The sequence below is a fragment of the Cydia pomonella genome, chromosome 9, assembly GCF_033807575.1.
Source record: "Cydia pomonella isolate Wapato2018A chromosome 9, ilCydPomo1, whole genome shotgun sequence".
In the NCBI taxonomy this organism is placed as follows: domain Eukaryota; kingdom Metazoa; phylum Arthropoda; class Insecta; order Lepidoptera; family Tortricidae; genus Cydia; species Cydia pomonella.
Genome location: NC_084711.1, coordinates 5206340 through 5222089, shown reverse-complemented (window position 1 = coordinate 5222089; position 15750 = coordinate 5206340). Strand labels below are relative to the sequence as shown.

General features: G+C 38.5%; 3 protein-coding genes across 5 annotated transcripts in view; 1 reads left to right on the top strand and 2 right to left on the bottom strand.

Annotated features, from left to right (window-relative positions):
* The window catches only part of LOC133521193 (nitric oxide synthase-like), a 47302-nt gene extending 45364 nt beyond the window's left edge, over window positions 1-1938 (top strand). Inside the window, exon 22 of the mRNA XM_061856023.1 lies at window positions 340-1938. Coding sequence (XP_061712007.1) covers window positions 340-459 — 120 coding nt within the window. The 3' untranslated portion in view covers window positions 460-1938. The remainder of the gene's footprint in view (window positions 1-339) is intronic.
* Window positions 1833-5217, bottom strand: LOC133521199 (cilia- and flagella-associated protein 299-like). Its single transcript, XM_061856033.1, has 4 exons — window positions 4935-5217; window positions 3804-3981; window positions 3017-3214; window positions 1833-2118 (listed from the first exon to the last, which is right to left on the bottom strand). Exons 1-4 carry the CDS (start codon window positions 5102-5104, stop codon window positions 1948-1950), a joined length of 717 nt encoding a protein of 238 aa, XP_061712017.1. The 5' UTR covers window positions 5105-5217; the 3' UTR covers window positions 1833-1947.
* A 3152-nt stretch (window positions 5218-8369) lies between these two features.
* LOC133521196 (15-hydroxyprostaglandin dehydrogenase [NAD(+)]-like) lies at window positions 8370-14258 on the bottom strand. 3 transcript variants are annotated; one of them, XM_061856030.1, is made up of 5 exons: window positions 12254-14253; window positions 11882-12115; window positions 11626-11799; window positions 10809-10966; window positions 8370-10012 (listed from the first exon to the last, which is right to left on the bottom strand). In XM_061856030.1, exons 1-5 carry the CDS (start codon window positions 12350-12352, stop codon window positions 9868-9870), a joined length of 810 nt encoding a protein of 269 aa, XP_061712014.1. In that variant the 5' UTR covers window positions 12353-14253; the 3' UTR covers window positions 8370-9867. The 3 variants fall into 3 exon arrangements, with proteins under 3 accessions (XP_061712014.1, XP_061712012.1, XP_061712013.1); XM_061856028.1 differs by having other exon boundaries at window positions 11882-14255; XM_061856029.1 differs by lacking the exon at window positions 10809-10966 and having other exon boundaries at window positions 11882-14258.
* Between the last annotated feature and the right edge of the window lie 1492 nt (window positions 14259-15750).

Here is a 15750-nt window from a genome sequence, read left to right as displayed (position 1 = left end):
GAAATTCAAGATGCCTATTATCAGATTATGCCTTCCACTCCAATTCATAATTTAATTGAAATGTTTTACCGAAAACAAACACTGGAAATAATCATCAACATTTTTGATGTTCAGAAGTTTCAATACTACTTCTAATGTAATATGTACTTATCAAATTTTACTACATAAATTATAGGTACTGGGCATGTCGTTTGTGATTTGAATCTAACTAAAACCATCAAACTGTTTGATATTTTCACACTGTATTTAACTGTGCGATGGCTCATAATTTTCCGCGAATGCACAATTTTGTATCTTATTATGATTACAAGTGAACTAAATTTTCCGTATTCATTTCAGGACGATAACCGATACCATGAAGACATATTCGGCATCGTTTTACGAACGGCAGAGGTGAAGAATGCTTCCAGGGAAACCGCTAGAAGAACCCGACTGGAATCAGGACAATCTCAATGTTAAAATCAATTTTGATTTAGCTAATTTATCATTTTAACTAACTAACACGCCGCAAAGTTCAAGTTGTGATAAGGGAACAAATTTTAAGCATGGGGAATCAAAGATTGTATTTAGTTTACAAATTGATTCAGAGAAATTCTATGGTATGCATTTAGATATAGAAAAGCGATATTGGTACAACAGCTTTTCGCTTACCTACTGATTAATTGGTATTTAATGGAATAAATAGGATAGATGATATTGACTCGGCGTAACTTCCTATTCCACTTTGGGAAGTTGGGAACACGAAGGTAATATGGCAAGTTATTCCAGCCACGACAAAATTCAGTGACGGACCAATAAAAAAGTTTTTATGTAATTTTTAAGTTTTTAATTGTTTATTACTTCTTATATTTAATTCTTGAAATTAATTTTTTAAATAGTATTTTATGCAGTATTAATAATGAAATTGTTTACACTGTACATTAAAAGGTCTCCTTCAGTATTTTTTTAAATATCCTTGCTTAGCAAAAATCGCAATTTGTTTTTGTAATTGGAGAATTGATTGAAATCTTAATTTGACTACATTAAATGTGTCGTACTGTTGTAATTTAAAATATAAATTAGTATCTTATTATTTAACATAATTAAGGGACGTTTACTTAGATTTATACATATTTATTAAGTGCTTTATTTTATTGCAATGACTGAAAAGCGTGAAGCAAGCCAAATAAATACTGTTACGGTGTAGACATACCTACACATTGTGTATCTAACATTACTCACAGTTCATTCATTATGTACACAGACAATAACACGTATGTGCGTAGCAATGTACCTACTCGAAACACAGGCTACGTGACAGAACTACAAAAGTTTGTAACAGTTGTAAATAAGTACCTAGACCGTCTTCAAAAAAGAAGTTTCTGCGCGAATTCAATATGAACACCAGGGACCCTAGCCAATCGTATGCAGTAAATGGCATATTGCCTAGGCCCTCACTGCGCCACGGTCTTGCAAAAGTTGCGTTGCTGTGCGAACGAACGTAGCCTTTACAGTTCGTGTCATCCACGATGACGCGCAGATTTGTCAAATCTAACCTTTAATAACATAACAATACGCGTCAAGGCACGCGTCTTCGTGAATCACACGATCTTTATGTCTTCAAAATGATTGTGTTAAACTTACACTAAGGCCCAGGACTGTAGTATAATTAATAACTGCAAAAAATTAACATGGAATGATAATGGACAATGTACGTTTCCTAGGTATATTAAGTTGAGAAAAGAGAAAAAAAGCCCGTATGAAAATGTATGACATGCTCAGCTTGTCATTTCGTGAATATTGTTTTCAATGACAAACATAAAAGGAACTGTTGTATTTAGAGATAAAACATATTAAAACGTTAGATTATTTATTTGTAAATCTTTAAAATTATTTTTGATAAACTTGAGTAGTTTGGTAAAAATACATTTTTGATTAAGAATAAAACTGTACCCAGTAGCCAGTTGTTTAACTCTTTCTCCTGACTACATGGTCGTAAATCTCAATTTGTGTGTATCTTGGGGAAAAGATCCTCTGCTTCATGGTGTTTTGCCCGGGGTCCTGCTGAGGGTCTGGCCAGATGATCTTGTGGTCGTGTCTGTTTTGGAACAGCAGCCCTTTTTCCGGGTCCATTATAGGCTAAAAAGGAGGAATCTAGTTCATATTTGATGATCAAACGAACTTCTTGAAGTGAAGTTCGATCGATATTATATGAGTCAATAAGATATGCGATTTTTGCGAACATGCAAGAGCTTTTTCTCTCTGGGAACGCCGGATTATTAGAAAAACTCTGACGCCACATGGAAAAATAAACCCTTAAATGTTACTCTTTGTACGTGTATATTTCATAGTATTACGTATAAATATGCAATTAGGTTGCGTTTAAATAGCTGCGTTCTTTGAGCAAACGAAAGGTTATTTTATTCTTCAATTAAATGAAAACAAAGCAATAATGTACATAGACGTACAAACGTTTGCTTTGAAGATCTTTTTGCCTTCTTTTTTATTTACCTACTTATTGAAACTAGTAAGTACTTGCAAGTTGTTACTAAATTGGTTTTCCGCAGAGAGAAAGAACCATATGTGTCCCCTTATTACCATAGTTGCATTAAAATGAAAATAATGGCATTTGCATTGTCCATAAACTAAATCTGCATGAAGGTATACCTATAATTCAGAATCAATATAGCACCCCGTTATTCTGCTAGCAGAATGCCAAAGATGGGACATTTAACTCACTAGCGGTAGTTGAGCACCACCAAATGTCGCCACAAAAAAACAGCCTCAAGTTCTTGTTCACTTACCTTACAATTTCGGTTCGAGCTTTTATTAAACTTTGGAACGCCAAGAACAAAAGGCGTCGTTACTAGTCGTGCCCACAGCGCCAAGGACAACAACTATAAGTGTTATGGCGGACGCTGTCAAAGTAACCTTCACACTTTCGATTAAGGTTTACATTAGCTCTCGTGCGCCCGGGAGCTTGGCGTTTGAGTGATGTTTGTGTTTATGACATGAAGCGTTCAAAGGGTTAACTTACCTTATAATTCCTGCTCATGTTGCTCCTGACAGTACCATGACGCCAATGGTAGTAACCTAGGTCACTATCCCTCGGCCACAGCATCTTGTTGGCTCTGAAGAATGGGACCCAGTTCTCCGATATAAGCCGGTGCGCGTAGTCAATATAGCCGGAAATTTCGAAACCGCCCTTTGTAAAATGCCGGATGAATATGATTGACTGTTGAATAACAAACGCAAGTCAGGAATCGTTTATAAAAGTAAGCTGAGGTTTGGCTTATACGTAGCTCCCCTTGTACACGTGCCATCATGATATTTTTAACTCTAAGGTTTAATATAAGTCTCGACACGATTCCATAACGTCGGATATGAACATCTGACCAAAATTATATTTTAACATAACGGTAATTAATAGTAAATTATCTGTGTAACAAACTGACTCGTATTTCTATAATTTTTCGTTCCCGAGATTCAGAAAGTGCATAAGGTCGGATTTCATGATTTTCTTTATTTTCGTGAAGCCAAAAGGCTTATTTTCACTTCCGTCTCTTTCCATACTTTTTCCTTTCGACTGTTAAATGTTGTGGTTGGCGCTAAGTGACTTGAGATTTTATACATCTAAAGTGTAAGCACATTGTGAGGTGTGTTTCAGTAGATACGACGTTTTACCTATAATTTTAGTAATAATACTACGTTTTGGATCTGAACTTGAGACCTTATAACTAAAATATTGAACGTGTTGAGTGTAAGCATGTCAAAATACGATACACGATACATATACGATAGGGCTAAAATTTCAAATTCCATACCTGCAGTATTCCAAGCCGATTGGCTCTCTCCCGAACTGCCAGCTCACGGTTGAAGGGATCACTGACATCGGCTCCCTCGCTAGCCAGCACGTACGGTTTCACCGTTGGGTATACGATCTCGTGGATCACTGCGCGCCGCTGGTTGAACTCTTTCTCTGATAGGGTGTCGCCATTAGCTCTAAGGATAAAAACGGTTAATTTTCCTTGATTATCTTCAACTTATTCCTTTAATTTTGTCAAAAGCGCCTGCAAAAAAATAATCCAACACGTCTCTCTGGTGTTTTAGCAAGAAATTTATAACACAAACGCTTTGAGTGGATTATTAATAAATCGCTTTTTTTTTTCGGTTTTTAATAACATACAAATGATTCAAATATGTACCAAGTATTCTGAAATAAGATTGAAGTATTATAGTAATAATGAAATACCTTTGAAATAGAGAAATCTTTGTCACTTATTGGAAAATATAGAAATTCCAATACTAGGTATTTGATTTGCACTGTTTGTTATTTTCAGTTTTATTGCGAATGTAGTGTCGAAAGGAAAAAGACTCAAATTTGTTGGTTTATCTTTATCGTTTACTACAATATCGCCACATCATCTCACTCACTCCGATTATTACGTAAAAGGCACGTATATATCTGCTAAATTAAAACCATGAAGGGTTTAAATTATATTGTTAATATACTTAATACTTTACATCGTTCAACATCGAGAGAAATGTGCAAATGATACCAAGTGGCTTATCAGCAGGACCTCGCCCGTTGATAGTTACTTTTCACCAATATTTAGCGTCGCACAGAAAAACTAGTTCGTAAAAACAAGTGTCTACGACAATCGTTGGGATTGGTTGCCAAGCGGACCCCAGGCTCCCATAAGCCATGGCAAAAATGCCGGGACAACGCGAGAAAGATGATAATTGCGTCTAACAGCCCTGCATTGTAAACCTCGACAAAAGTTCTTATCGAATCTCCGTCTTTTTCTAGATATAATAATGTTGTTAAATACCGTGTCACCAGCCTACATACATGTAAGCCTAAGAAATTACGTTATTAATTGTTTCACCTTTGGCAGACCATAGTAGTCGGAGAGGATACCTATATATTATACTACTCTTTGATAGGATGTTACCTATATCCCAAAGCAGCAACAGTACGAGAAGTCGTTATGCTCCTGAGGTTTCTCAGATCCGCTATCTCTATTAAGGAGTCCAAGTAGTCCTCCCAAGACTCGAAGGCCAGCAGCCGCCTGTCGGCCTCCACGGCCACAGGATACTCATTCTTCTTCTCCGCCATCGCCATGATTGTTATTTTTTATAAAAGTATTTAAAAATAAGTTAAAAAATAATAATTGTAACTACAGGAATATGAACAGTCGATAAACCATGATTGACGGTTGACGTTAAACGTAAAATGTAAATTTAATGGATTAAAAAGTTGTTGTCGCTGGTAAATAAAAAAGTTTTATATTGTCTTTTCATAATGATACTTTGAATTTGCTTGGAACTCTATCATGGGCCGATAAAAAGTTAAAATACTTAGAGTTAATCTCGTAAAAACCCGTATTAAGTGAAAACGCGTTTTCACTAGTTAATACTAGTTTTCGCAAAGTGCCTCAGTGAAAACTAGTTTTTATTGGAATTTTTCAGCGAAAAATATGTAGTTTTTTTACAAAATGAGGTCTATAAATTAAAGGTTCACACGGCAGTCGCACTTTTCCCGCCTTGGTGAAAACTAGTTTTCAATAATAGTTTTGATTAGGAAAAACGCGCTTTCACTAGTCCACGGTAGTCTGCTATCGAAGCGAGGACGAGCGTGTTTGGTTAACGGTTAGCCGTGACCAAACAGCGCCAACAAATTAATTATCGCTTGGGTTCAATTGAGGTACGGCGCAATTCCAGCCTCCTCCGTATAACGTGCAGTGTCTTACATGGTGACGCTGACTGTCCAGATCTGGTAGCACGAATTGTTCAGATTACCATCCCATTTGTGCCAAAACTCTCCTGAGGCCGCGAACTTACAATCTCTTGGCGGTCCCAACCACACGCACTGTACAGAAACCCTCAGGCCGTGCGAGCACTAAGACTCTTGAACCCGCTTCTGTCATCGGCACCAGAAAGTGATATTTTTGCAACTCCCTGAGCAAATATATGTCGGACATGTCAGATGTATTGTGAAACTCTGAATGTCACTTGAAATTATTACGTTCCTGTTATTTCTTGTGTATACTTTGTCTTTTATCGATTAATTTGTATAGTCCCTTAGTTTTCACTGTAATGCTGTACAAATTTTGTATGTAACGATAAATAATAATGCATCCTCACATATCTCTGGTGGAAACGCAGCCTAAGTACCACGTCAAAATAGCATATGCCCACCAAAGCTGGTGGGCAACAATGTGTTTTTGTTATATTGTCAGCAATTTTAAAACGTAGGTATTTTTAATTTCCTTGCATTACATATGTTCTGTCCCTCACGGCCATAGGTACTTACTTCCGTTTCGCCAGAGATTGGGCGTAGGCACTAGTGTTTCACGAAAGTGACTGATCTCCCAACTCAGAAGGGGAAACTAGACCTTATTGAGATAAGTCCGGTTTCGTCACGATGTTTTCCTACAGCGGAAAGCGACTGGTAAATATCAAATTATATAATACACAAATTCCGAAAAACTCATTAGTTAGAGCCAGAGTCTGAAGCCACGACCTCCAGATTGAAAATTATTTCACTAACTAGTATTTACCAGACAACGTGAACGCCACATTGACGCCCATAGTCTAACGGCCCAATTCGAAGAATGATTAAGACACGTCTAAGATCTTGGAAAGATCTTTAAAAGATAACTATAAACGGCATGTAAAATTGACGTTTATTTCGATTCCGCTGTGATCCCCATAAGATCTACGATATTTCTAACGTCAAAGTGACATTGGTTGCCCGAATCGAGCTGCTTCTGTCAATTATACGACATGCCAACGATACCTAAATGAGAACTTATCTAACCCAGAACTTATCGTTATCGTATTTCATTCTACGAATCGGGCCGAAACGAAAGGCCGGACGCAGCTGAGCCGAAAACGCGTGTTTTGTTCAAGTGTAAAATTAGTATTACTACATTCACTACCCGTTCTGTCAAACAGATTTCGGTTAGGAAACAATGAAACCCTATTTTCATGCCGCACGTTTAAAACTTTATGTCACATCCTAATACGTTATTGAGTCCACAAATATTTCAACTCTACTCAAATTGGCATTTTGAAACTGTTAGAGGTATTACCGACCAAATTCAAGTAGCATCAAACTATTTCCAATACACGCAATCTCAGGAATAGTTTGTGGGTGAAGTATGTCCTCTGTTTAAAGCTGCTTAGAGTGAACAGAGTACTGATCCTCTTAGGACAGACGTTATGTACTTATGGTATAAGGACGGTGACCACGCGCACGATTTTCTAAGAAATTACCTTTTGTTAGAGGTCCCTTAAATAGGGAGTAGAATATTTTACTTTAATGTTTAGTCAGTGGGGACCAGGGGGCCTACCGGGAAAATCGAAATACGAACATTGCGGGGATCTCTCTCTTTTACTCTCACTAAGGCGTAATTAGAGTGACTGAGAAAAATGCCCACAATTGACGAACTTCGATTTTCGCGGTAGGCCACCTGGACCTTTCAGACGGCCTCGGCTCCGTTCGGTTTAGCGTTGCTACGAGCAGTTATTAGGGTTGGGAAGACTTGATGTTCGTTTGCGTGCAAAACCACAGATAAGATAATGACTTGAAACATGACAACCCTAAATAGCCGAAAGGGATAGTGCCATACATTACATAGGGACAACATGATTAATCCCTGAATCGCTGAAAATCGCGCACAATGCGCTGAACGTCAAATAAAGCTACACCGGCTCTAACTACACCTCTGACCCGCGAAGATTTAAATCCGTCCTAAATTGGAGGAGGGTATCCCTATATGGAACCGGCAAGAAACTCGGCGGGACACATTTTTTTAAAACATTACATCTTATAATTAACATGCATTAAATAAACAAATACAAATTTCAAATCGCCTTCGGTTTTGTAGGAAGTTTCATTTCGGTACGGTAGTACTATTATTTATTATGTGGTTTAGTTAATAAGTATTAAAACTTATTACATTCTGACCTAAACAAAAAATTACCAATACGAGTAGTAAACTTTAACAACCTTTTTCAAACGTAGTGTTTTAAAAACTGTCTGGTCTTTAGTTTACCTTTTTAATAAAATTGTCAGTGCCAATATATGACTCGCTCGCGATGGAATCGCGAATAAATAAATAGGACGTAGTAATTGTATGCTCTTTGCGAATAAAAGTTAGTGATGTTATTCAGTGATGATTATCTTTGACTCGCTAATGTGAGTAGTACAAATAATCCAAGAATAATCAATACTAAGTGGTGATATTTTAATTGATAAAAATATAAATAACAAGAATTTGTGGTGCAATAAATTAGTGATGGACAATAATGTTTGGCAGTGGAAATTCAATTACATGTGACGTACACGTACATACGACAACTGTCTAAACAAAACAACCACATCCATCCATGTAAGTCAGTATTTATTCATATAAAATACACCTATTAAGCTAATAAAGTGATTACACACTTATATTCTAAACTCAACGCTGCAGTTAATTAGACATAAAAAAACACATTTTTCATTTTGAGTTTAGTCCTACTCATTACTTGGTCACATCAGGTCAAAGAGGTTTCTTAAGGCTACTTCAGTGCGTTAGGCTTGTTACTGGCCCCAGCTGTTGCACAAAAGGTCACTGGTCAGCATATACCTACATCAAACCTCACGTCGGAGTCCCTGTACGTACAGTGGAACTAAGCTGACGAATCTAATTCATACTTATAATCTCGATATGGGATAATGGTGTGAAAGGCACGAATTGTTCCTTTATGTAAGATCCCCGCCGCGTCGGAGCGCATTTTCAATGTGCCTGTACATTGTATATGGCAGAAGCGATGGAATCCATCTGGACCCGTACGCGTCCGTGAGCAGCCGACCGGATTGCGGCCGTATAAATGTGCAATGCGCTCCGACTCCGCCCGTTCGGTCGGAATCGTACTTTAGTCTGTTTAATAGTAATTTAAATAATTTACCTATACAATAACACGCGACTTAATTCCGCTGGGACAGTACATATATATATTATACTCGTATAATTTATATATATTGCCATTCAAAATACCGAGTTATCCACTAAAACGTTCCCCTGAGTACTTCGACCGTATCTCCAAAATTCACCAAAATTAAGAAGCAAATCGACTCCACACGTAATGGTGCGCAGGTAATTTTTCCGATTGCTATTGAAGTGGCTGTCGAACGCCGGGTGTATTCAAAATAAACTCAACATATTGCCCCAGTGTAGTACCCGCGTAATTCGTTTCTGCTTGCGGTTAATTTTTAGGGAAACATTTTTCCTGAGAGGGTCCTCGAATTTATTTGAAGCGTCAGCTTTAAATGTATCTAAAAGACGTTTTTTCCTTAGGTAAAAGCATATATGGTTCGTTATTTGATTAATACTAATTTCTGTTACCGCAATTATTAAAATTGGAACTTAACGATCGCAGGATCGGTAAATCGGTATAATGTTAAATACAAAACATTTGCTTTAACTGTACTTTTGCTGATTGGCTTATAATTTTATATATATATTTTTACAATTTTAGTACAGAATAGAATCAGGTATATAATCAAATCTGAAAAAGAAGTAGTCACGAGGAAGGTGGCTGCCGAGGAAGAGAAAAGTGTGGACTGAACGAAGATGTAGTGACAAAATTGTGAAAGGGATGTTGAGATGGTGTGGACACGTGGAAAGTATGAGTAAAATAAGGCTAGCAAAGAGAGTGTATAAGGAATAAGTAGAAGCGGAAGCTGGAAGGGGTACCTAGACCTTAGCGGACTTTCTCTGATCAAATCGGGGGGTACTTTTTATTCAACAGCGTACCCATTAACCTATACTTAGTCTTCTTGGAGGGTGTTAAGGACACATCTCACGACTTTAAATCTTCTCAGCGTTAAAAGGGCTAATTGTATTCGCCAAGGATCTGGTATGCTCGGACGACGTTGTCGGTGATGTCTCGTTCGGGCAGATCGCGCGTGGCCAGCCACGTGCTGCCGCTGGCTCCTTGCTTGTACGCCGACACCAAGCCCACGGCCGCGGACTCTATTCTGAAAATTGTTCACTACTTCAATAATGCTATTCAATTTTATCAGGCGCTGACTTTTTATAATAAGGAAACAACAATAGGTACATTTGTTTTCTTTAATTGGTACATTTTAACCACCACAATATATCAAACATCGTGAGGTCATGTCAGAATATTTCTGCCTGGCACAACATCGACCAATACGTCGGGATAGCCAAATAATACGACTTAAATGTTTTATTCATAAATACGGGTAATAGTATCGCAAGAACAATAACCAAATCTTCCGTGGTCGTAACAATTGCCTTGAAGCTTCAAACTGCTGTTGAAAATACCTTGAAGATTGCTCATGTTGATTGGTGCATGCGAAATAATGTGAAAGTCGTGCGTGAGATGCGCGCCAATTACAATGACGGTGGTCAAGGTTTAATCAATCCCAATTCAACACCGTAACGAGTTGTTGATTCTGAATCGGTCTCCCGTACTTCATTTGAGATACACGCGTTTTGAAAGTATCGGGGCAGGAGCAGCGTACAAACTGATGAACTACGTACATTTCCAATCATTTCTAGTCCGCAGCGCACTTTCAAGTTTAAAGTTTAATCTCGGCGCCCTAACCTTGCTTGGCTATTCAAAATAGATAAGTACATGGTGACTAGAATTGCCACACGGTGCCCCTCTTTTCTGTCTACGGCGCACCAAGGCGCCACGGCACGCAGTTTGGGAACCTCTAACGTAGATAATTAATGCTCGCGTTCCGCGCAGCGAGATAAACTTTCGCAAGCAGCCTTAGACGCCATTATGATCTTATTAACTACCTCTGGTGGGTTTTTGTAGCCAGCGCTCCAGCAAGAATCTCTGGCGAAATGTTTTTATCCAACGAGCCCAGTTTGGTAGGCTTAACCAACTCAGTAGCTGTAGGTCCAAAACATACAGTCAACAATCGTACGCCTGTTTTCGCGAAGTATTTTTCTTTCTGTAAGTTAATCATTAGTTAAATTTAAACAGGTTTTCATTTTATACCAGTCAGCCAGTTACAATTGTGGGTTACCATTGTAAAAAATCAATTAGCATAAGTTTTAAATGAATAAATATTATCTTATATTATTTTTACTTATATAATTATGTAATGGATGGTTAAACAATCCCAATCAACATAAGGTCTAATTATTTTGATACACAAGGTAGCGGAAGCAAATAAGGCTCACTATGTAGCTAACGATAGCTGATAACATTCTCCAAACGGAAAAGTAATAAGTTTTAGTCAACATATTAATTTTTTATGTAAGCTTTTCTTGCTGACTGTACTTTTCTTACCACAGGCAACTAATACTCAACTAGACAATTCTAAAAACCCCAAACATAATCAGGTTGCGTTGTTTAATTACACAATGCCTAATATGGTCACAGTGCCTGATCTGATAATGGAGACAGGATCCATTATCAGATCAGTTCGATGGTACCATAATATTGCATTGTCACCCAACTTACGTATGTATGCAAATTTTCAATGCAATCGGAAATGGGTCTAATTTAGCTTTTAAGATTACACCCACGCTATAACTAAAAAACTTCTATACAAAGACTTCAAGACAAAGATTTCATCACCAAGTCCACAGAATTACTGTCACTTACCCCGATACAGTTACTGAACTGTAGTACTGCAGCCTTTGTACCAAAATATACAGGCATCAAAGAACTCTGCTTAAGCGCCGCTGTCGAAGAGACGTTTATGATAGTCCCCCCTTTGCCGCCTTCGTCTACTCTCATCAGTTCCAATGCCTTCAATGTGCTCGTTACTAGAGCAGTCTGAAAATAGTATACGCCTTTCATAAAAAGAATTGCAACTTAAAGCATTACATTTTACAAACATAATAAGAAAAGTACATACCACATTAATTTCGATTTCCTTCCTATAAACGTTATCATTCATAATTGCCGCGTTGTTGATTACCACATCAATATTCCCTTGTTCTTTTACCAGTGAGTCGAATGCGGTGATCAGCTGATTGTCATTTGTCACGTCGCACTGATAAAACGTCGTCTTGCCGGACCCATACTTTGTGTTAAGTTCATATTGAAGAGCCTTGCCAGATGTCTCGTCCACGTCAAGAACGGCTATATGCTGTAGACCAAAGATAAAATTGTTTAGTGTAAACGGATCTCGGACTGAGTAGTCGATTGCTTCTCGTTTTATCGCCACAGATCGCCTTAGAAATATTGAGCGGTTCATTGAAATATGTTGACACAATATATGTCCTACCTTAGCCCCCTCCTCGAGCACTAACCGCACCACACAGGCTCCGATGCCGTTGGCGGCCCCGGTGATCATCACTATTTTATTCCGCCACTCATACGACATCTTAGCAAGAAAATAAGCTTAATACTAACAGAATTGCTACAAAGTCAGTAACACCTGTGTCAATATTATAAAAACGTGTATACTTTTCTCACCCTATTTTTAGCTGGCATTAGTGTTGGTAGGAACTCGAGTCTTTTGAGTCTGAATTGAAGAACTCGACTCGTTTTTACGAAACTCGGTGCTTAAAAAACTTCCGAGTTTTTAAGTCCCGAGGCGAGTCATTTATTGAGTCTTTTTGTAAGAGAGCTCAAAATTACTCGAGCCTCCGAAAAAAGACTCCTTCAACAATTTCATAGGTTTAACCTAAATAAAAGTCAAGTCATTATGCGTTGTTGTATTATTTGTGTGCCTAATCCACGAATATTACTTAAAGATAAAGCATTAAGAAATTTTGTAAACAACAAAAAAAAGAGTTCTCGGAAAAGGACTCAAGTACACAAAACCTACAAAAGACTCGAGTCTCTAAGAAGTTGAAAAGAACTTAGACTTAGTATGTGAGTCTGAAAAACTGAGTCGAGTTTCAAAGCAGAGGACTCAAAGAACTCGCAACGTTTTCATTGCAACGTAGCTATGCCGTTCTGTATGTCTCCTTAATAATGAGTAACTACATGTTTTTTTCTGTCGATGACGATATATAATATGAAAACGTATTGATACCGTCGCCATTTTTAATCGGTCGAAGAGATCAGAACGGAAAATAAACACATGCTTTTTGTGTTTTGTGTGGCATGGCCACGTGGCCGCTACTGTATATATTTTTTTATTTTATTTTATTTTATTCGGAAAACCAACAGCTTAAGTAAACTAAAACTAGGTTAACATAAATATGTATCAAGGAAGTCAATTACAGGTTTCCACAGATAGGATACAAAAGGTAGTCATATTACAGGTTAGCACAAAATTAAAGACTTTACAAACGCCAAAACATGCTATGAGAAAAGAAAGAAGTAATTTGTTTCTTATTTAAATCAATAATTAAAATTAAACCTATCTATGCTAATCTTCTGCAGGCCGGGGAGCTAAGAAACTAGATGCCATGAGGTTTTTAATTATAGCAGGTTTCATTAGATGTAAATCCAGTTGATCGTTACTATGACATAGTTCATTCATTGACGTCGGAGCTCGGACAAAGTATGAATTTTGACGATAGTTGGTTTTGGTCGGTGGAAGTGACAAAGGTCGGTAGTGTCTAGATGAAGCTATTTTTACTTAAGTAGACTAAGTCAGTGATTTTTCTTCTCAAATCTAGGGGAAGAAAATGGTGTCTTACGCACCTATCACGATAACACAAGTCTGTAGTTTTAGTTTTGAATTGAAGGAATTTTAAAAACTTTCTTTGAATGGACTCAATTCGTTTATTCGTAACAAGGATTCCACACAACGGATACATATTCGAGGATAGATCGCACAAACGAGCAGTATAATACTTTTATAGGCTTTACTTTTTTAAATTTTGATGTTGATCTCATGATAAAGCCTAGAGACCTGGAAGGCTTTCTGTACTATTTTGTTTATATGGTTATCAAATAGAAGCTTGGGGTCTTGATAAAGACCTAAATCTCTGGTTGAATGAGAATTGGCGATGCTAGTCGAGTTAAGTGTGTAGTTGAACAAGATTGGGTTGGGTTTGCGAGTAAACGACATGGTATGACACTTTGCAACATTAAGGTCTAATCTGTTTTCGATACAGTATTTAGAAAATCTATTTAGGTCATCCTGTAATAACAAGCAGTCGTTAACATTCTTAACAGCTCTATATATTTTAGTGTCATCAGCATAAAGAAGAAGAAAAGATAAAGAATAATGATAGTACCGTTACTTGAGCCAACTATATGCTATATGGTAGGCCCTCAGGCGTGGTCCTGGTATGCTCCAACCTTTAGACGATACGTGATACCCTATTTAAGACATATATTATAGCATTAGGGTCTCCCCAAACCATTCCAACCAACTCCCCAAAGAATTGGGGGTTGAAGCCGGGAATGATCTACTGGATCTACAAGGCGGTCATACTACCCAGGGTGCTATATGGGGCCGTGGTATGGTGGCATAGGGCCCATATCAAAGAATACCAAAGAGACCTAACCAAAGTACAGAGATTAGCGTGTCTAATGATGACGGGGGCCATGAGAACGACCCCGACACACGCGATGGAGGTAATGTTAGGTTTGAAGCCACTCTGGATTGAGGTAGAGAAAAGAGCCACAGAACAGTGGTACAGAATGAAAGCATGTAAAGAATGGAGAGGAAGCTGCGTGGACAAAAGGCACGCGCTGATACAAAGAGAGGCACTATCAAGATTTGAGATGTTGATGGCAAACAATGACCTTATAAAAAGGCAGGAGATATTTGACAAGAAGTACAGGGTACATATAGGAGAGAGAGACAACTGGAAAGTGGAAGTCAGACACCCAACGACAATCTGCTTCACGGATGGCTCGAGAAGAAGCTCAACGAAACTAGCAGGAGCGGGCATTGTGATCCCTAAACTGGGAGAGAAAGTATCAATATCATTGGGTAGATATGCGAGCGTGTTCCAAGCTGAGGTATGTGCAATAGCGCGCTGTGCACGTATAATCAAAGAGAGCGTGAAGCAAGAGGGTGCTGTTGTAATATATACCGACAGCCAGGCAGCACTGAAGGCACTGAAGAAAGTATCAGTCACCTCCGCTCTCGTGAGAGAATGCAGAGAGGAGCTAAACTCGATAGGCAAGCAAAGAAGTGTCACGGTGGCATGGGTGCCGGGGCACCAGGGAGTAACAGGGAACGAGAAAGCGGACGAGCTGGCGAGGATGGGGGCGGAGACGGAATACATGGGTCCGGAACCGGCTCTACCTATGTCAGCGGATGTCACGAAGGGAGTTATAGAAAAGGTAAAAGAAATGGAAGCACAGAGAGAATGGGAAGAAGAGACTAGCTGCAGACAGTCCAAGATGATGGTCAAGGGCATTGACCACAAAAGAACTAGGTATCTTCTGAAACTAGGTAAGAGCAGTCTGAGAATACTGACAGGTATCATTACTGGTCATAATACTCTCAACAGACATCTTAAGGTAATGAAAATAAACAGAGACGCCTCCTGTCCACACTGTGGTAAGGAGGAAACTAGCTTTCACCTACTAGCAGAATGTATTATGTACGCGGCACTGCGATATAATATATTCGGTAGAGATTCACTAATAGAAAATGAACTAAAGGACGTCGAACTTAAAGATGTCCTTCTGTTCTGCAGGAAAACAAGAAGATTTGAGGAGATTGGTATGGGAATGCCGCCGGGACAGTAACCTGCAGCTCCAACTACAGGGAACTGGGCTGAATGAACGCAACATGCGATCGACAGCCCGCCTGCTTCCGGCCGGGCGTCCCTACACTACATCTACATCTACATCTCCCCAAAC

Coding starts and splice junctions, on each gene's coding strand:
- LOC133521199 (XM_061856033.1), bottom strand. CDS start 5,104: ATGGCGATGGCGGAGAAGAAGAATGAGTATCCTGTGGCCGTGGAGGCC. Junction 3,982..4,934: donor GTTGCTGCTTTGGGATATAG/GTAACATCCTAT, acceptor TTTTATCCTTAG/AGCTAATGGCGACACCCTAT. Junction 3,215..3,803: donor ATCGGCTTGGAATACTGCAG/GTATGGAATTTG, acceptor GTTATTCAACAG/TCAATCATATTCATCCGGCA.
- LOC133521196 (XM_061856028.1), bottom strand. CDS start 12,352: ATGTCGTATGAGTGGCGGAATAAAATAGTGATGATCACCGGGGCCGCC. Junction 10,967..11,625: donor AGTTCAGTAACTGTATCGGG/GTAAGTGACAGT, acceptor ATTAACTTACAG/AAAGAAAAATACTTCGCGAA. Junction 10,013..10,808: donor GCTACAAAAACCCACCAGAG/GTAGTTAATAAG, acceptor AACAATTTTCAG/AATAGAGTCCGCGGCCGTGG.